Below are 23,230 nucleotides of genomic sequence, written 5' to 3'. Positions count from 1 at the left end.
ATTGTTCGCGACGCGAGCAAAGACAGTACTGAACTAACATACTGATTTAAAATGAAATGTTCATTTTAAAACAGGCAGAATTGAGTCTATCTTTTTGATGGGGAGTTACTATGAGGGAACATAGATTTGAATAATCTTTCAGTGAATAGTCGTCTGTAGTGGCAGTGGGCTGGGAACACCGCTCGTGCAACTGATGACCTGAAACTAAGAAGTTCTGGAGTGGTGATCACGAGTCGGAGCCCTTAGAAGGACCGGTGATAACGTTGAGGTCACAGGAGGTGACAGGATACGGGCAGAGCAGGACCGGTCAACATGGCGTTCTATTGGGAATGCCTATGCCTTGTAATGAATGTCCATCGGCTGACAAGAAGAAAAAGCAGAAGAGTAGTCATCTAGGAACGAGCTATCTTTTCTGATGAACGTTTACGTGATGGTAAAAATGGGAAAAAACAGACAGAATTTTATTTACATGTCGTATTGTCACTCAAATGTCTTTTACAGTAATATGTTTTCATGACATTTTTTGTTAATCTTTTTTAAGGTTATTTTTTAAATAAAGCCTACACAGTTGAGAGTTAAGACTTATCTGAAGGTAGACATAATAGGCTTGTCTTCAAGTGGTAAGCTTATGTACTCGTATATTGCTATTTGCAAATAGATGAAATGTACAGTGTCTATAATTACAGAACCAGTAGAGACTGCAACAGTATATCCGTGGCTCTGAAGTTTCCGTTGCGGTACACCTTACGTCACTACTTCAATATTGTGCAACGATTCTGGCTTGTGGATATATAATACTAGCTGATCCCGCAAACGTTGTTTTGCAAAAAAAAAATAAAGTTTTTAATTAACAAATGTAAGATAAGGGTTGATCGTAGAGGGGTGAAAATTTAGGTTTGTATGTATTTTTGTATGCTGTATCATAATAAAATAAAAACCAAAAAAATTGTCTAAAAAATTAAAAATAAAATTTAGGGGTGGACCACCCTTATCACTTAGGAGTATGGAAAATAGATAGTAGCCGATTCTCAGATCTACTGAATACGCATATAAAATTTGGTAAAAGTCGGTCGAGCCGTTTCAGAGGAGTTCAAGTTCGAACACCGTGACACGAGAATTTTATATATTAGATATTACTTTGAAGAAATATAATCTTAAAGGGTGATCTAGTTGATTATATATAGTTTGTTAATGTACACATACTTGACCATGGGGAATGTGCAGGTTAAAATAGCTAGATGTTACATCTCTGTCCACAAATCGCATGATTATTTCTTATTACGGATGATTAATATTGGATTATTGGAATTTACGGTATCAATAAAGCGCCTCCTTTTCGATAACAAAACTCCAGAGCTCCTTCTGGAGCACCAGCTTGGATCGCTTCATATAACCGTGTGTGTTTTTAATATTAGCACTGGCTATTAATTAAAATACTGTTTGTTAGCATTTATTCGTACACGCTTACAGTGGAACTGGACATGGTTTTGGTCCCAATATTTGCTGAGTACCCACCCAGCATTGGGCTAGATCGTGGTGCAAGTATTAACAAGTTGTCTCGTATTCGCTAGGGAAAGATTTGAGTGCAAAATGGAAGTGGAAAACATGGTGGGAAGTGACATCGTCGCTTCCCCGGTGGAAGACAACGAACACCGTCATTATAACACAACAGTGAAGAAGGTGATTAATAAAAATGAAAGTAATTAATAAGTTTGGTAAAGCGAAGTGTTAAGAAATGTAATAAAATAATAAATACATTTAAAAAACTTTTAAGTTAAACGGTTTTTTGATATCCATATTGTGGTGGTTGTGGAAAAATATTTACCTTGTCCGCCATATTGGAACGGCGTCCATCTTGAATTTTGACATAATCGTTGTGTTTTACTAGTGTAGCCCTTTCATTTGATACCCTTATTGAGGGTGTTAAGGAAAAATATGTAATCCGCCATTTTGTATCGGCGGCCATCTTAGATTTATAATGTAATTGATTTTATTATATTGAATTTCATCTAAATTAAATGTGTGTACCAAATTTCAGATCAATCTGACAACGGAAAGGTGCTTAAATTTCAATTTCTAATTTTGACCCAAATAAATAAACAAATAAATTCCGTACGGGTCGAACTAAATGAAACCGTTTAAAAATAAACAAAAATAAAAATGAGTATGGGAAGAAATTGTAATCAACTATGGTATCAAAGAATGTCGCGAAGAAACAGAGGATATGTGTGTAAGGTGTAAGAAAGAGAATGTAAGAAATCATAAAGTTTTAACAGGATAAAGTGAATAAATATACGTGAAGAGAATGTAAATAATTTTTTTTTCCTAAATACTTCCTGTCCCAATAATAAGATAGGATGAACAAGAGCCCTACGATGGTACGCAAACTGAATCTGGCGTATTTATGATTGGTGGATTCAGCTCTAGTTTAAGGAGTTGAGGCACCAGGTCATCGCCGTGAAACTACGCTAGTATGTGAATGCGTTTACGTAGTTTTAGCAAAATGTGTTAAAAAGAGCGTAGGCTTTTTAGGAGTCCAGTATAACCTTTTCGTTGCCTATGAGGGGTAATGCGGGATTTCCCCACGAAAAAAATAGTGTGAACAAGATGCCGCCAAAAAGGTTGCCATATATAAACTCCATTTACTTACGTATCAAATAAAAAAAATAATTTGAAATCGAATTCGAATTTTAAAATTTAATTAAACAAAAGAAGTTATTCATGTAGTATAATTATGTAAGCAAGAGTAAATATAACACCTTTCATACAATATTACTTCATACACATATAACCATAAACAATGTGTTACAGTAAGCCGAACGGGTAACTAAGTTTTTTTTGGATAACTTAACTGGAACGTAACTTAACAGGTTATTAGCTCATTGGTTATGCACGCACCCATCTTTATTATATCTTAGCATGACAGTTTATGCAATTACTTATTTTTGTTTTAATTTTTCATTACCACTTTACAAAACAGATGATCGCAAAGCGCAGGGTAGAACATCTGTAAGATGTCGGAAGACAATGGTATCCAGCAGTAGATAATCCTCTACTTGCAATCATAGGTTCGTTTCCTCGAATACAATCTTATGTAACTTACAATTTGTGTATTAATTATATAAGATCACCATTGTTTACAAAAAAAAATTCAGAAGATAGGCAGCAGAGTTCTCTGCGTACCAAAACACCATACTGGGATCGCCAACCCCACCAAGTGTGGTGATTATGGTACATCCCCCATTAGATATCTTTTGGGGGAAGCCTAGCCTTGTTGTGAGCTGACATGACGATGAAATAATTAAAATTCATGAAAAAAAACCATATGAAAACTGAAATAATTCGCTCTAGTTACCGTATATAATACATAAATAATAATGCTAATAACTATTGCGAAACATACTTAAAAAAATCTTCTAACCAAAAATAATAAATATAATCTTATTGTAGTGTAAAGGATGTTACTTTATTATATACCTGGGGAATTCTTGATTGGGCCGATAGGCCAATGACTCTCTTAAAAATATCTAGCTAATATATAATTAAAAGATATAATATATACTTAACATATAAATGTAACTATGTATTTACGTAATCTTTACATGTACGAAACACAATGATATGTTAAAAAGTACTTTAATTTGTGCCCTAAAAATTTAATTAAATGTAAATATATATTCGTTCCATATAAGTCTTCGAGGTAACCTTGCATCTGTGTCTCTTTTCGTCGTCGACATTCGATAAAAATGCCTTTGCTTTTTATCTTTTTAAATTATTTTTTTTTATCTCGACGAATCGTAGAGATCGATAAAGATTATATCATTTCTATATAAGGTAATACGATGCTATAAACAACTTCAGTAAAATAAAATTAATTACATAACAATTTATGTACTCTTCGCAAGTAATTTAAATAATTTATTTTTAAATATTCTTTCGCTTAAGACATCATCGTCATTGCGGGAATAAATAACAGTACAGATAACATAGCCTGAGAAAGTTTCCAACGTAGATCTCTGGAAACGCTGCGCTTAGATGCCGATCGACCAGCAGATCAAAAGCCACAAGTGGAACTGGATAGGCCACACGTTCCGAAGGTACCCTGATCACATACCAAGACAAGCCCTGAATGGAATCCTCAAGGATAGCGAAGACGTGGCCGCCCAAATAAAACATGGCGGCGGACGATCACTGCAAAAGTGAAGGCAGTTAAAATGACGTGGAGCGAAGTAAAGCACGAGGCTCAAGACCGCTGGGGTTGGGGATGCACTGTGGAAGCTCTCAGCCCCATCTTGGGGATATAGGAATAGATGATGACGAATAAGATAGTGAGAATACTCTAATTAGCGAGGATTACAAAATACAATTCTAGGTACTTAGAGTAACTAGCTATTTACAAGCTTCAATTTCACCTACAATTTTTTTCATAAAACTTTTCACTTAGACATAATTACAATTTAATGTACTCGTACATACAGTTCATTAGACAGCAACAAACTAAAGCTTTTATACCAATTTTAATTCACCCGTATACATTTTTTCTGCAATTACTTTTTTAGCGACAAATAATAAACAATAATTATTTTCATACGCAGTATTTCGAAATTCGAAAATGTTTTTTATTAATATATAATCATTACATTATTATTTCAGAATTATTTTAATTTGTAGCGAAATAATACCATATATTAATTTAAATTAGCTATATATGTATTTATTTTTTATGCAATTCCTTTTTTAGCTACAGATACAAATAAACAATAATTAAATTCAATACAGAGTAATTCAAATTTCGAAATTGTTTTTTATAAATTTGTTATCATTACGCAATTATTTCTGAAATCTTTGATTTTTAGATAAAGCATACTATACTTTAATTGATATTAGCTGTGTATTTATTTATTTTCTCTTCAATTACTTTTTATGCGACAGATAATATCTAGTCTAACCATAAATTTTATTACTGTTTGTTTATATACATAAAAAAAATATTTGAATTTCGGACTATATATAGCTTCTGCGATAAAAAAATAGACTTCTTTCCTGCCGTTATCATATGGTTTTTGTTTAGAAATTATTTGTTTTGAAAATAGAGTGAGGCACTAAAGAGAATATGATTGCAGTAATTGCACTGTACAGTAGGTAAGGAGACAGCCGACATTTTTGATATTTTTAGATAAAGCATACCATACATTAATTTATATTATATATATTAAATAAATCACCCCTTAAAGCGAATACATAACGAATCTCCCTTTATACAGGTGATTTGTATTTGAAAAAGACGCAAATATTAGTTCGTTTCCATTTCTGTTAAAACTGCAAGTCATTTATGATCCGAGCGATTTCTTAATACGAATATAACAAAGGGAATGATGTATCTCTGTGAGCCTAATGGAAATTATAGGGGCGTGATATCGGAGAGATGGCCCTATAAGGGTGTACACACACAGAGTTTTTATTGTGCCTTGTGAAAACGTTATTTTATGCTAATATTTTTTTATAAATATTCCTAAGTTATATTTTTATGTCTTGTAAATAATATTTTAAAACAAAAATTGTAAATTTGTAATCTGGATTTCATATACGAAGATATTGGGTCGAATATATATTTATTTAAATATTATGAGCATGTTATAACTTTTTATTTGCATAACACATAGACGAAAAGAATAAAATACATAAGTATATTGCAAGTAACATGTTTCACATAATAGAGTAGTTTTAATAATGATTTAAAATTATAAAATATTAACAGTTTCAAAATCATTTGCAATACCAATTTTTAATTTTTTTTTCTAGCTACAAAGATTATTTAATTTATTGAAATATGTAGATACAACGTGTTAATTTGCTACAAAAATGACACTACACATACAAAATTATACATCTTCAAGAAATCGAGATGAAAGTGCTATTTTTTATATAACTTATTAAAAGAACTAATTATACCGAAGAAAAGTTTTTATCTAGAGATACAGATCACGCTATCTAGGTACATCACAGAGCCTATATCTATCTGATAGCAGTAAGTTACATTAGCTTCCAACTTAAAGTACCAGTTATCGGTAATAAGTTGTGCTGTAGTCTAAAACGATAAGCATAGATGGGTTCCGCACATGTGTCTTCGAGAAAGCGATCACCAAAATAAAAATTGAGTTTGATGTGGGCTCTTCATAGATTAGAGTGCGTTTGGAACACTCTAAGATTAATTTTAAGTAAAAGAATATATCAGTTATCTTTTCTGGAATCTTTGGTGACGTATGTAATATTAGGGGGACCGGAAAGTAATATCGTCTCTGTCAACATATTTTACAGAAAAACCGATTGATTTTTACAGCTCCGATAACGAAGGTGAATTTAGTGTTGATTAGACATGTATTGTTGATTAGATATGTAATGTTAAAAATGTAGTCGTGTGATTTTACTTAAGAAAGCGAAATTATTTTCCGGTCCCCCTGATATAATAAAAAATAATATATTATTAAGTAATTTCACTAGTATATATTTTTTTAAATGAGACAATCATTTTTGGGGGCTTTTCGTACATTACCCCATCTTGAGTATACAGGGACAATTTCGGTTTAATAATTCTTCCACGTTCTCTTTTACTTTCTTATTCTATATCTAACTTAATATCTTCCACTCACTCTTCTTCCTTCGGTTACTATCTCTCATTCCTATTATTTCCTCATTCACTCCGGACTGCTACTTTACAATATTTATTTTCTATATTTATTTAACAATTTGCAATTCTTTAATTAGTTATTTTTCTTTTATTAAATTAACTACGTTATATGACATATCACGTAACGTCTGGTTCGTTTCGTAATTAAAAAATATTTTAATAATAATATATGTGTCTTAGATTATTAGATGAATAATGTTATATTGAAATTTGAATTTTATACCATTACGTATAGGGTTTGTTTTAGTTTAGTGATAGTTATTGTAGTATGTTGCACCGGCAGTGCATGCTTGGCCTAATGCAGTTAACGAGTATTTTAACAGCCCGCATGATGCTCTTAAGGCAATTGGTGATTTCCTCGGCGGCAGACGGCGGGATTGCTCGCCACGCCTTTTATTTTCTTGTTTTTTGTTCACGCAATAACTATTTGGATGTTGTTCATAGAACAATATGCAATATATATATATATATATATATATATATATATATTCATATACGAGTATATACATATATATATATATATATATCTGTAAAAACAGCTTAATAATAGACTCTAGATGTAATAACTTGTACCAAATTTTGAATTTTAAAATGTCTTTATAGTTAATAAACATATTAATTTCAATACTTTCAAGATATTTATATTTGGCAATTTATCTGCCTCTCCGTTACTTGGTATTCCACTATGAGCAGGAACCCACTTCACTTTTAAGCTATAATTTTGATTTCTTGGCTACAATATTTTTTCTAAATAAGGCATAGGTTATCGATACATAATAATTTAACTACCTGAAAAATTAACCTTAATAATAATATAGATAAAACATAGTAAAATACAGTTTAAATTTTTACAATCGACAATTACTTTTCGAATTTTGAGTTCTTTCTCCGTCGCATATTTAAATGTTTAATTACATTTATTTTCCATAAACTGAGGAGTAATTATTGAAAATAATATATTGAATGCTTTCTGAAACACTAAATGCGTATTTAGTAAAGTTTCAAGTCAAATTCGATATCCAAGAGTACACTGCAATGTATCACAAGGACCAAAATAACAATGCATTAAGGTATATTTTATATAGAGATATATAAGACTACATCCTCTCCATTTACTAGCATGTATGTGTGTATGGTAATATATGTATTTATATATATGTGCACTTTAAACTGCCCTCTCATTCATGTCTCTCATCTCCATCCAAAGATTGTTTGGTAGAGATCGAATCTACGACCGCCTTTGGTACCATATGAATTGTTAGTTTTTTTTCCTATATTTATTGTTTCTCTTATTATATATTTATTGATTAAAAAAGCGACTAATAAATACAAAAACCAATTGGCTGAGAACATAGTAAAAAAATAAGCTTAGAGCCATATTATAGTAATTATTACGTAAACTCTAAACTACACTCTCCTTCTTTTCTCTCATCTACATCCAAAGGTTGTTTGGTACAGATCGCCTCGAGCGATAAGACCGCCTCTTGTACCTCTATATAAATTGATTCTATTTTTAGTCTTTATCTATGGTGTACGAAAAAGTGTTAAAAAACTTGTAGTACTATCTCTTACCGTACACAGAACATTCCACATAAAATATTCGACCACAATAATGCGCTACGTGAATATGTGTGAAATACCAAAACTCGTAACATGAAAATTATTTGTTTGAGGCACCTAAGGTTCCAATCTTATTTATAGTAAAATACTAAAATAATAGGAGTACATAGTACAGAAGGAACTAAGTCCAAAGTCCAAGGTTTCCTCTCACTCACAATTTATCTTTAAAAATTAAAGTGATCATATGTAAACAAAATACGATAACATAGAATAGTTTCACTTACGTCAGAATCCTACCAGCCTCGGGATTCCTGTAGATATCGCATTTGTGCAAAGGACGAGTTGGATCTCCGGGGATGAATTGTCCGGTTCTTGCGCATAACGCTCTATGAATTTGAAACTGTAGTACTGTGCTCACGAAGTATCTGAAAAAAAAAGAGAATTGTACATGAGTTTTGATTTTGATAAAGGTATGTTGATCATATGGCTGTGAAATAAACTACCTACAAAATAATATTAATCATGTATTTTGGTAGATAGAAACTAGTTTATAAAGACTGACTTATCGACATGACTTTATATAAGATTAATAACTTCTTCTACTCTCTTTTCAACTAGTTGAGATTAACCGCAAATTTTTCATCATCGCTTGTGATGCTTAGTAAAAGTAAATGAGAAATAGAAACAATAAACATAAAAAATACATCTATATGTAATTTTTTAATCCTTTATAGGCGAAGCAATTGACCTGCCTTATCTGATCCTAAGCGATGATAAAGTCTTCAATGTTATATGCATGCCTAGAAGAAACATATTCACTCTTGTTTCAATGACTCGTAATAATTATCTGGAAACAATGACGCCGGTGAGTTGTTTCCACTATGAATCGAAACGCTTAGTGTGGACTAATACGGTATTGTACATAATTATAAATACAATAATAAATGAAAACATCAAACTGACTTGGATCGCACTTGACCTAGAAAGAATAAAGAAACAGAAGAAGAAAACAAACGAATTAAAGGGCAAATAATCAATGATCTAGTGAATATTTTTTAACCATTTTTTTAAAAATAGGTAGTGACTTGCACGTCTTATATTCAACGGTAAATCATTCCACAATCGAACGGCCTGTGTGGTGAAAGATGTGGCCATAAGCGAGGAAGAATGCGCCGGTTTAATTTCAGATTCTCTTATGATCTCAAATACCTGATGTGTATCATGAATAAATTGAAACCTTGATTTGAGATGAGAGGGAGTGAGAGGATTGAAAAGAATATTACAGAGTAGATAAAGGATGTGAGCATTCCGGCTAAGCCTTATGGGCAAACAAACTAAAAGCAAAATTCGGAAACTTAATCATATTTTTGAAGTCCAAATATGAAACAAATACAGAATTGTAGAGAGAAATATTGAAGAATTGACGTGTCTTCTTATAAATTCAGGTTTCGCTAAAATTTTATGTCTGTCTGGTTTCAAATAACTTATAAGATAAACATTGGACACTTTGATGACGTGAAACAGAAAATCAATCATGCTATAAAATATTCAATTGCCTATTAAGGGTTTACTTATGCAAGATATAATTTAATAAGCCTGTTGGTAATGTTTTACGGAAACCACTAAGTGTAATCTAGGTTAGGTTTAGCATTTCTACTGTCTAGATACTTTCGAACGACGAATATTGCGTAGTTAGTCAACAAAATTTAACTATACTCAGAAGTTGGTTGAACACTGTTCTAATCGTGATAAACTTATATGGAATTAGCTTTTGAAATGAGAAATAAAGCAAGACCAAAGCTAAATTAAACTAACGAAACACATAAGCAATTTACATGTTTCTTTTTGTTCCTTTTTTATTAAGTATCTTAACCATACCTTTATTTTATTACTTCTAGGCACATTATCGACATAAACACAAACATATATAAGGTAATGAAATACATATATGAGAAATGACAGCTCAGCGGTAGTGGATTTATTATTAGACTGTAAGTCACAGGTCCGATTTTGATTTTAATTATATATGGTGGTCACTGCCCACAAACAAGTTTCCAAAGGATGGGCAACTGCGGCTTCTGCTTAACATAATGCCTCCATGCAGTCGCCAACCCGCCTGCCAAGCGTGGCGATTGTTGTATATCCCACCAAAGACATCTTTGGGTTAGACTTGTGCCTTGCAGTGAGCGTCTAAGAGTTGAACTCGTGATAAAATAAAGTTGGTAAATGTTTTACTATTTTTTATACAATTAATATATGTTACATTTTTTCTAGAAATTAATGGTTTTATAAATATCAAACATCGTAATTATATAATATTAAGAAAAATTCATTTCGAAACTGGGATTAAAAATAGTTATTGTTTACTATCTGTTTTCATAGACTGTTTTGTCAGAAATTACTGGCCAGAAGTATTCCTATAGAAAAAAAATTAATGTTATTTATATTAAAGCGATCATTTTATACAGGTTGATTGGAAAGAGGTGTTAAATCTTTAAAGTTTGTACATTTATAACCAATCAGCGTAAATAAAAGATTTTCACCTATCTCTGGAACCACAAGGCTTAGATTTTAAATATCAAAGGAACATTCCTTTTGTCGACTAGACGACAACTATGATGGTAAGATGTTATAAAGTACCGCCCGCAAGGGAGTTGAGAAAGCGTTTATTAAAAAAATGCATTTTTTCAAAATATTGCTCTTATAGGTGTAAAATTTGTTATAGAACTTTTTTTTCAAATTTAGAACGCAAAACGGTTGGGAGGCAACTGGCATAAAATAACGAAGGTCTAGCACTCAATTTCTTTTGTGAAAGTCACAAAGTAAGAGTTTTCTAGTGTGAAAACCAAATACAAATTTACAATGAAATTTCTAGATGACACAGTTTTCAAGTTACATTCAAAATTCCGCCACAAGGAAATGCAGCAACCTGAATAAGTATTTACATAACTTATTTCGTAACTTAACAAAGATCAAGTTTTGTATCAGAAATATTTCGCTGTTCGCCTTTGCAATTACGAGTAGCGGTAATATATTGTTTCTTAGTTAGTTATTAGACTGCTTTTTGTGAGAATATTGAGGCCAAAACCTAGTCAAAGAGACACATACAGTTCGTGAGCCAAAGATTCTCCACCCCTGCCGTATACTATCTGGAAAATGTTCTTTTCCAAAAATAAAGCATGGAATTTGTTCATATTTACTGTTAGTATACAGGGGGTTATGTAAAAGAATGTAGATATTTTGCAGGTGCAGGTTAAATACTTTGCCATTTTTAAGGATATTTTGTATCAAACGCGTCAAGTGACGAGTGGTGCCTAACTGGTTCAATTTTTTTGAAAAAAAAAGAGTCCAAAATTCGATTTATATCGTTCCGTAACCATCGCATTCACATAATTTGGCTCCGTGAGACTTCTGCCTTTTCAGCAGACGCCAAAGGCCAATGCGGTGACGCCCTTGTGACATGATTAAGGAGATAAAAACCGAATCCAAGGTCTTGAAGGATATGTCGAAATAAGACTACTCCGACTGTTTCAAGGACTGAAATAAGTGTTGACAAAAGTGCATTTTATCGGACGAGCGTCACTTTAAAGGGAATGATATTTCTTTGGAGGAATATATAAACAATTTATATTGTACTAACTAATTCATCTTACTTTTTAATCACAGTATCACAATTAACGATAGAAGGTATATAAATGAAAATGATGTAAAAATAATCTCGCTTTACATTTAATACAATACACTTAATACAATACACTTAATGCGATACACTTAATACAATTCACTTAATTCAATACACTTAATACAACACATTTAATGAAATACACTTAATACAATACATTTAATGCAATACACTTAATACAACACACTTAATGAAATACACTTAATACAATACACTTAATGCAATACACTTTATACAATGCACTTAATAAGTCAATATATACGTGGCGTCACGATATAAAATGCTACGTTTTAGCGCTCCAGTATAACAGAAATCATAACCAAACGCTTAAAGAATTTTACTCTTAAATAAACATTGTTTGTGTAAACATTTCTCTTACGTAATGACTATATGAATGTGTGTTTGTATTACATCGTGTTCCATATATTGAACGAGACGAGGCCCCTGTCAGCAGTGCTTATTACAAAATGTTTATGTTTATATTAAAATTAAGTAAACAAGCCATTTATAGATACGAGATATTAACCTTGGGATATGACTGTGTTTAAGTAATTTTTTTAAATTATATTTTTTTGGATTAAATTTTTTTGACCCATGCGGTGTGGCGATTTTTAAAAGCGTATTGAGGACATTTTTTATTATTCAGTTTAACTTTTCATTGCTAGGACACGATTTATTGTAAAGATATTTTTAAAATTAGTTGCCCTATAATTCAAGCGTTCTTGCATTCTTGTCTATGTTTTAGAAATTCCATCTAATATTTCTATTTTTACTTGCTTTCATATCTGCATTTCACAGTATTTACTAAGTCTCTTAAACTATTATCCTTACTTAAATCTTAAGTTTTCGAATCATTGGTGTCTTGTTTGATTTTTACGACACCCTAATAATGTCCAGTGTTTAACATTACGGTTTGTGCGATCACTTCCTCATTTCTACTCCAAATATATTTAGGTTTGAGAAACGAACTCATTACGTATCTAAGTCATAATTTCTAATAAGTAGGCATGCTTTTGGACTGTACTATCATTACTGTTCAAATGGCATTTGCTGATTTCGCAGGTTTAAGGTGGCAGGACGCAGAGAGCGCCTAGCCTATGATATCTTTTATAGTAGCGAAGCACTTGGCTTGGGTTCCTTAGATTGCTTATTGATCGCGATAGCGGTGGAGGCTTTATGAAATCATTAGGCTTATAGGCCCACGTGGGAAGCTCCGCTTAGGTTGACTCATCTATACCTGCTTAGTATTCCCATACAAGGGCGCCCGAGAGGCAAAAACGTTGGCTTAGTCGGATGCTATTGCCTTGCTAATACCATTTCGGAATACGAGAGAAGTCGTGGCGGAAGTAAGTAGGCTGCTTGCTTTACTAATAAACAATTAAATTTGAACTCTAAAAAAATTGTTCGATTTTTGTTTCTTATATTAATGTTATATTTTGATGATCTTTACAGAGTTGTAGTGATAAAACGATTGTAGAGATTCTTGAAGGATTCACTAACTAAAGCATAGCTTTAATGAAAATGAAAAATAAAAAATGATGATGGCTATATCATCATTTTCATCATTATTCTCACTGCTGGACATCCCTCCATCATATATTTCAGTTGGGAGTGGCCTGCACTGCCACTACTAATAACCATAGCAAGATAGTCTGTGCTCATTGTGGGCAGATATCTCACACTGCGCTTATCATAGAAACTGGTAGATGTTCACTGCAAAGACATAGGTCTCCCGGATCGCCACGATGACGACTTCAACAGCGACATCAACTATGTAATTGAATTCGACAGCGTTCACTAATGAAGTTACAAAAAGTGTAACAAGTTAACTAACATAATCGAGTACAAATTCGAATCGAAGCGAACATCAGCAGGGTTAGCAAATATAAAGGAATTTATTAGCAAATTTATTTGGCAATTTATTTGGCGCGTGCGGTGGTAATACCATCAATCAATGAACAACTTACACAATGCTCCGGTTAAAGTTTAATCGGTGCTTATTAAAACATTTTTCTACTGTGTGTAATGAAAATTGGGTGCATCGCGAGTGTTAGCGTGTGGTCTTATGATAATTTTTCGCACACATCGCTCATATCTTTATTTATAAGTACTGCCAATACCATTATTGTACAGGATGATTGGTTATAGGCGTAAAAGATATAATGGAGTGAATGTATAGCATTTATCAGTAAATATCTTTAAAGTTTTTACACCTGATGCAAATCACTTTGTATCATATCGTATTAACTCACTGTTTAAAGGATTGCCACTATGTTAGAGGCATAGAAATGAGGTCAAAACAGTTGTTAAATAAAACCATAATGTATAGCTAATTAGTCAACAAAATCCTTTAAAGTTTTTACATCTATTTCAAATAAACCTATATAAAGTAACATTCTGAAGTATGTTACATTTATTTATTATTTTCTATTGAAATGCTACAGACAAATAACTTCTAGTTGTATAAAGTTTGCAGAGATAAAAGATATTTAACAATAATTAGTTTTAATATTCTAGTATCACGAATTTTTAAACCGCCTTTTCTTGGTGTATTATCACTACATTTTTTTATTATTTCTGAAATCGTAGATTTTTAGATAGCGTGTACCATACGTTAATATATACTAAATGAACTATGTATTCACCCCCTCTAAAGCTTTCACGACTATTTCCAATCATCGTATATATTGTGTATATTCGTTTAGTATAGCAGTGTTGGTAGTGATTATTTATGTTAAGTGTATTATTTTACTATATTAATTTTATATACCATTTAAAACACATAGGGGGGCGTTGAAAAATAAACAGCCAATAGCCAAGCCAGCTTTTTTCCCGCTGTCACTATAGACCCACCTTTATGTACTAATATGTTTTAGTATACATCAATATATGAAGGATATATGTTGCAAGTATGGAAGCGCCACACTTTCAAGTGTAATGTTTATAATAATGTTATAATTAATTGCACGCACTTAGCCGTCTTAACTTGATCAAATTATAAGTTTTTTTTTAAAAAATATAATGTCAATTATTTTATTCAAAGTTATTTTTATACAAATACGGATAATTATTATATAAAGCCGTAAAGATTATAAATTTCTATTTATGGAACCTCAAATTTATTATGTTATCATTGTATTCGAAGGTATATTTAAAAATAAACAGTTGAACATCGATATTACGTTTTTCAAATTTGAATGTAGAAAAAAAATTACGCATGTATGTATCATGGGGGCAGTATGGCCGCTATGTTACCCGTCAACCTTTACTTGTATATATCTTTGTAACACTATTAGGTAAACCTACATAGAATTAAATTTAAAAACTTTTTGATGAACACTGTGTATTTTTTAATATAATTGATATATATTGATAAAAAAATGATTGATATTAGAAAAAAAAGTGGTAGCCCAGCGAATAAAGACTGAGACTAGTTACCCTAGGTCGCGGGTTCGATTTTCGGGTTACAATTTTATATTTAGCATTAATTACATAGTATTTCCACTACTCAAAAACAAGTTTATAGAAGGTTCGACAGCAGTGTTCTCTGCGTATCATAATAACCACACTACTATCGTTTTCCCACCTGCTAAGCGTGTTGATCATGTTATATCCCCCATAGAGATTTTATTTGGAGGCCTATACTTAGCTTTCAGACTGAAACAATGACGAAAGATAAGGTATTTTAAACTTATGTATATAATGCGATATCTTTTAGGAAGAGAAAAGTATACTTCCCTCTGCCTGGCTGAACCAGTTAATTACCGTTGCATGAATTAAAAAAAAAATAACTTCTCACCTACTTTTTCCTGCACTCTGCCTCCGCGTGAACTTAATCTACCATCTCACGTAACATGCGTTACATCTGATAACAATGTATCTTAAGGCACCTTCACACATGCTGCATTGTTTCGATAGTGCTCGATTTCAAGATGCAAGTGTTTTGTAACATGTTACATTTAAAAAGCGAGAACGATTGCTACTATTTACTAATTTTGTAACGAATGTGTTACATTTTAATTATTTTACTGTATGTTGTGCATGTTTAGTAATTATTATATCAATATAATTGAGTTTTACTTTAATTTACCTGGCGGGTTGTATTTCGAGAAATCATTTATTAGCTTATCCCTACTCATCGAAATATTAGGGGGACCGGAAAATAGAGTGGTTTCCGTTGACATATTTTCAGAAAAAACCCCTTCATTTGTTACCGCTCGGGCATTGAAAATTTGTATACTAGATTGCAAAAGGTTGTTGATAACGAAGGTGAATATATTGTTGATTAGAAATAAATACTCGTTGAAAATGTAGTTGTGTGAATTAAATTTAACTTCAGACAGCGACATTACTTTGCTTTTAAGTTTGTTAAGTTGTCAGAAAGAGAGACAGAGAGATCAAGTTAATTATACTTAAAAACATTATTACAAAGCCTCCAAGCTTCTGAGATGTCAATGCTTCTCTAGTTATTAAATCAGAAGCTAAAACATTACAACACCCCGAATGTTGTACATGATCTTATTTATCGAATTAGTTGTAATTATGTTCAATGTATAATGCAAAAATAAATATAGATATACTCCTATGCTTATTGATAACTAATTCTCTATATATTTACATTATAAATATAGAATTACAGCGATATATTAAACAATTTGTAAAAATTAAGGCATATTCACATTATGATATTACTTTTGCGCCACCCGTAACTAAATATTTACATTATAATGTAATAATACTTTGTTGATATCAAGGCGATTAGTTGCAAATGTCATTACAATTTGCCTTGTCAGTGGCCGTAATAAATATAATAATTGTAACCATTATTACGTTGACGGATAGCCTTGCAAGTTCCCTTTCGTTAGACGAGACGAAGAACCGCCTGTGTCGATGTATTACTTCATTTCTACATAATTTATAACTGCGTAACTATGTATTGATTAATCAATGTAGTTGAGATATACGATCTTGTTTGGCGCCAGGAAGGGTTGATGTCTCTTTGCTACACATACAGACAGATTTGCAAGCGCATCGTAAGACATCTATCTACAAGATAGACCTTTTTTTTGGTCCCCGCTATTGGAGGCCTCTCGTACCCCTAATTAGTTGGGATCAGGGTCTTTGTTTACAAATAAGTATTTCAGATTTTTCATCTTTATTCTTCACTCACTGTCATTCTTCTCAATTTCTTTTATTCTTACCTTATTTCCATCACAATATCTTTCATTTTGTTATTTCATTCCTTCTTGCTTTCATCACCTTCCTTCCATCATCTTATCACTCTTAGGTGGCTAGGTACATTTTTTTATTCTTTATTTTATTATTTACATATTCTATTTTTTTTATCACAGTTTTCTTTGTGTTGTGCTTTCTTAATACATTACTACACTTTTCTTATTCTATTTTTCCTATTATTAATTGACTAGTTATTTTATGTGCATTTTATTAGGTACCTACTTATCTATACTGTTTTGTTTCTATTAACAGTGTCACTCACAACCCTACGAGCAAATCAAGATGGACCTTGCTGAGGTCATCGGAAGACGTTGAACGCATTACGCTTCCAAGTTGTCTTACTAAAAATCCCGAACTCTAAGTCCAGTTGTGGGCATTATACTGCTGGAATGATAACTATGATAATTACAACGTGTAGACGACGGATTTGTATTTGGTGGTATTTTAAAAGCCTACCAAAACAACTTCTTAAAGAAATCAATGACAAACTAATGTAGTTCTTTCGTATTAAGAACAGATGCACTAATTGCGTCATAAATTTAGGTGCGTCATTGCATTGATCATAATAATGACATACGTACTAGTTCTGTGAACTTGGTGTCTTGGTTATTTAAAACACCTACCAGTAATTAATAAAAGTAATATTGTGTCAGTAAAAGAATTTTTAATATCCATTTAAAAATATATTGTTTAATAGTGCTAGTATAATTATTAAGAGGTACTAGAGCAAGGTTACGGCGGGTCACGGGTTCCAAGTTGCCAAAGATAGAGAAAAATGGAAAGCTTTGGAGAAGGCTTTTACCCTGAGGGGGTCCATGCGAACTTTGTACAAAATTATAAAAACTGTTATTTAAAATTACTTATTTTAAGTTATTTGCATACAATGAAATTATTATTATTATTATTAATATTACCACCACCAAAAAATGTGATACATATTTCAGAGTGATCACTGTAATCAGGGTGATTGGATATAGGATGATTTAAGACTCTACTTGGCTAAGGGAATATCTATAAAAGTTATAGTTTTTAGAATTTATTTTTTAAAGATCTCCCTTTCAATCCCTTATAGGTGAAATAAAGTTCCATAGATATTGTGAAGAATCAGTTCTTGTATAAATACTGATAAAGAATACTAAATAAAAGATATTACAAAAATTATTTAATTAAAATATTACCGGTGAGATATGTAATAAATATTTTGCATTAAACTGCAATATATTGCGAAAATTTACGTACACGTATGTCGTTGTATGAAACAAACATGGCGGTCGCTTTTCACATGACGTTCCTAAAAATCTGTTTCGAAAAACGACCCAGTTTTTGCACGGAGCGCGCAATATTTCGCGTAGGTGGCATACGGTATAGATTTTTTAATAACGCATTTAGCAACGCTCCTTAAGTGAGCGTGCCTATTAAAAAGGCAGTAAATAGCCTTAAGTCACCTGAAAAATATCCGATCACAACATTAAGAACTTTATATCGAATTATAAAATAACAATTTTGTACAGTGTAAACATATACTCTTATGTAATGTTGCGATTGCGGGTGGGGGTTTTTATAACTCACGATTTTTTGTCGTAGTCGTTACGTGATGTCTGTGATTTTTGTTCAGTAAATAATTTCATTTGTTTAAGATATATCTCTCCCTTTCCTTGAATATCTAAAACACAATTTTACAAGTTATTTTGAAGAAAGATATATATATTTGTCAATACATAAAACATATATCAATAATATAACACGCGATAGTAAGGAGTTGCGTGGAAAGGCTCTCCATTTGGTGAACTGATACTGATCTTAGAGGGAGGCGTATGACTAGCAGCAAGCGTCTATCGTCTATATATTCCTCATTTAAAACATAAAATGTTTAAGAAGCAAATCATTATAAATTCCGAAACTGTTACGATTTAAAGCCATAATCATTGTGGGAGTGTATGTAAAACAGGAAAAGGAAGTAAATGTTATAATAAAAAAAACTAAAAAAGATCTGGCTATTGTTGAAAAATGATCGTGTGAATCGTTACGCATACGTCACGTAACCACTAAAGGCGCTCACAACGCCAATGTCGTCTTACGATTTCATAACAAACATTTTGTAAATATGATAAATTAAAAGAGATGAAACTGAATAGTTTTAAGGCGAAGGTTGTTAAAATTAAGGTCGTATTTTATTTTGTAATCTGTGGCGCGTTAAAGTTATACTTTTTTATTATTACAAAATGATCTAAAAGTAAGGCGATACGCGTTGATTACCCAGTAGCGAGTTGCATTATAATTTCGCTAAGATAATCTCATTTTGCAAGCGAAAACATTTCTGCGTATGTCTTGTGTAAACGCATACTGTAATTATAACTGAAATGATTCTTTGAGATTATTTACTATTATTTAAATCTAAATTGTATGTTTCAACCTTTTATTGACTAACTGCCAAATAATGAATTATATGTGTTAAATTTTTGACCAGGTATTTACGTGTTATTTTATTTGTGAGCAAATATTTTCAAAGATTTTCCACCTATATTTTTAATCACTACGTTTAACCGATCACTATGAAATATAATACCTTTTTTTTTCTATCGTTGTATATATTATATAGTAAACGATAATTAATTTTAATATGTACTAATACGAATTTCAAAAATGCCGTTATAATTACGTTATTTAATATTTATTATTTTTGAGTCTTTAATGCATTATACTTATAATCGATCCTCCTGTATAAATTGCCAGTATATATCGCAAATTGTAAACACTTCCAAAAATTTCCACACTAACATAAAATTTTATTTAATGGATTCAGGCGTTATTTTGCGGAAGTCCATCCTAAGTAAGAAAAGGACCAATATTTAGCCACTTCCTCCCGCCAGCCCGCTGATAAATGCAGCATTCAGCAGTGCACTTTGTTGCACGACTACGACTGCATGTGCGGAAGTGGCTAAATATTGGTCCTTTTAGATTTGAAACAGTATACAAAAATTATTAATTTAAAAAAATCCTTATACTGATGTTAAATAATTTTAATTAATTACATATCAATATGTTCACTACTACAAACTATTTATTGGATGATGTGTACCATATATTATTTACAGAAAATGAACTATCTTTTCACCCCTTTAAAGCTTTTATACGTATAACCTATCATCCTATTAAAAATCCATACTAACACCAGATTTTAATGAACGCTATCATCATCTATTCCTATGTCCCCAAGATGAGGCAGAGGGCGTCCCCAGTACGTCGCCATCCCGAGCGGTCTTGAGGCTCGCGCTTCACTTCGCTCCACGTCATTCCAACTGCCTTCACTTCTGCAGTGACCATCCGCCGCCAGGTTTGTTTTGGGCGGCCACGTCTTCGCTTTCCTTGACGATTCTACTCTAGGACTTGCCTCGGTATGTGATCAGGGTCCAATCGGAGCGTGTGGCTTATCCAGTTCCACTTGCGTTTGATCTGCTGATCGATCGGCATCTCACCGCAGCGTTTCCAGAGGTTTACGTTGGAGACTTTCTCAGGACAATATAAACCCAGAATACGTCGAAGACAGTTGTTAACGAAGACTTGGAGCCGACGCGTGATATCCTAGGTAACCTTCCACGCCTCGCATCAATATAGCAACACGGTTTTCACATTGCACTGGAATATTATAATTCTCCTAGTCAGTTTCTGTGATTGCCATACAGAGCTGAGATGTGCGAAGGCTGCCTTTGCAACACCAGATTTAAAAAAAATATACTAGCGCTACTAAAAATATTTATTTTAATATAATAATAAAAATTCTTATACTGATATTAAATCACATGTGATACATATGAGTACGTGCTATAAGTGCGTATATTATCATTATTATGAATGCATTCAATGACGCACCTAAATTTATGACGCACTTATTGCGTCTGACCTTTATACGTAAGAACTGCGTCAGGTTGTCAGGATTTCTTTAAGAAGTTGTTTTGTATGTTTGTAATGGTTCGGTTTAAACAAGATTATATAATGGCAAAATTCACGTTTTTTATGTGGTTTACACTGCTGCTGAATTGGTATTTACAAATGGGAGGGAAAGCAGAAGGCCTTTCGGATAAAACCTCCTTAAGGCAGTCAACCTTGAGGGCACACCGTTACGTAGTAGTTCGAAATCAAAATACAGTTCCTATTCGACCCACATTACGGTGTATACGACTTACGTTTTATAGTACTTATGTCATCTATTGCAATCATTGCTTTCGACAAAATTAAAAAAAAATACTTTTTTTTTATTGCAATTTATAAGAGAATATTGGTTTCAAATTTTCCTGTGCTATATTTTTTAATTTTATTGAAATATGGATTTAAAAAATCGAGTTTGAAATCTCAGCAAGATATTTGCTTTATTACAGATGCAATATATATACACATATATTGAGTATAAATATGCATGAAAAAACACAAAAGACTTATAAATAATCATATTATTATGATTATTTGACTTAAACTTAATTTTAAATAGTTTAAGATTTAAATCAGTAAATATAAAAAAAATAGTAAGCAGTATGGTAAAAAAAACCTAAACGTAAAAACAAACGCTCGAACGCTATTATCTGTGGAATATAGATTCTAATAGTAATGACATCTGTCAACTTAGGAGATTCTTGAGCCGTCATATAAAAACTCTTTACTGTATGCAAGTTTTTTTTTTAATTACTACACATTTAATTTTATTGATACATGGATCGATCGCATTTAAATTTCTAGTATAGATTAACATCGGAAGAGAAAATAGGTTACTTCAGCCTTGACACAGAGCATCGATGTAATCAGAGGTCAAATGTGAAGCGATAGTTATCTGAAGTACTTCTTACATACCGATGTTATCTCTGTTATATAATACACTGTACAGGTTGTTTCAACTGCCGCATTTAACTAGTTACTTCGTTTTGAAAGTTGGTTGAGTAATATTTTTATTACCTTCAAAAAACCTCCGGACCTCTCATAAGATGTCATCGCTAAACTATTTTTGTTAAATAAAAACAACGACAGATGTCACATGAAAGACTAATGTGAATTAAATTTAAATGTAAATGTGTTCTGGATTTTTCTAGAAGGAATCAGTAATGAGAAGATCAACGAACGACTGAGAGTAACCAATACTGTTCAAAGGAACATATTTTTCCTGAAGGTCCTGGAGGGAAGACCACTAGTTGCCTTTATAAGGTGTCGGATGACATAGGGGGTCCTATGTATGTGGTCCAACTACGGTTAAAAACGCAGTAAAAAAATGCAATGTTTTTTTCAATTTTTCTCAGAGTTAGATATCTACATTTAAGTTACTTTGCTACATAAAAAGTCTCTTTCACGAGGATTTGTGGTTAATATTAAATTGTCATGAAATTCTATTAAAATAATCTGGTTTCATTAATAATATTAGTGTATATCTAAGAGACATTACGATTTTGATTAAATAAAAGATAACAATGGTACGAAAATTACTATAATTTTTACGTGTTACCATAAAACGTGAGGTACAAAATCGTGTTAACATTTAAAGAGGGCGTAGTACCTGAGTCCATGACATATCTGTGTCAAGCCATGCTCTCTCGGCAAGTTCAATGACCTTTGTCGTAAACAAAATTTAATCTTCTTGTTTATTATTAGGCTATATAAGGCTGTACTGCGCGAGCTTTCTGAAGCTTTGGATAAAAGATTGTAATCACAATGATAAGTTTTTACTCAAATTGGTGCTTAACGTACTGTTGAACTAAGTTATAATAGTACGTACACAACTGTTTAAAAATTTGAATATCGAACGCTTAGAGAAGTTGTAGTTGTCTATAGAAATAAATAAAATTCGACTGTGTGTAATATTAAAAAAAAACCGCTCATTATTGCGGTATGTAAACCAATTTTTTTTTAAATATTTGTCTGTCTGTTTGTTCCGGATAATATCTGAAATGGCTGGACCGATTTTGGCGAATCTTATATACTGGCAGACAGACGATGTAATAACGAGTAACTTAGGCTACTTTTGTTTTTGAGAAATTCATAATTGATGTATAAAAGTAAATAAAATAAATATTTCTTTTGTAATT

General features: G+C 32.0%; 1 protein-coding gene across 1 annotated transcript in view; it reads right to left on the bottom strand.

Annotated features, from left to right (window-relative positions):
- The window catches only part of LOC137931855 (angiotensin-converting enzyme-like protein Ace3), a 35,774-nt gene extending 15,138 nt beyond the window's left edge, over positions 1 to 20,636 (bottom strand). Inside the window, exons 1-2 of the mRNA XM_068775365.1 lie at positions 20,557 to 20,636; positions 8,533 to 8,673 (exon numbers count right to left, since the gene is read on the bottom strand). Of these exons, the coding sequence (XP_068631466.1) occupies positions 8,533 to 8,673; positions 20,557 to 20,636 (221 nt within the window). The remainder of the gene's footprint in view (positions 1 to 8,532; positions 8,674 to 20,556) is intronic.
- Between the last annotated feature and the right edge of the window lie 2,594 nt (positions 20,637 to 23,230).

Source organism: Battus philenor, unplaced genomic scaffold (assembly GCF_028537555.1).
Source record: "Battus philenor isolate CCGP_79_NKW_IND1 unplaced genomic scaffold, ilBatPhil1.0.hap1 SCAF_8, whole genome shotgun sequence".
Lineage (NCBI taxonomy): Eukaryota > Metazoa > Arthropoda > Insecta > Lepidoptera > Papilionidae > Battus > Battus philenor.
The sequence above is the reverse complement of the archived record's forward strand: the minus strand, read 5'-3'. Positions and strand labels throughout refer to the sequence as shown.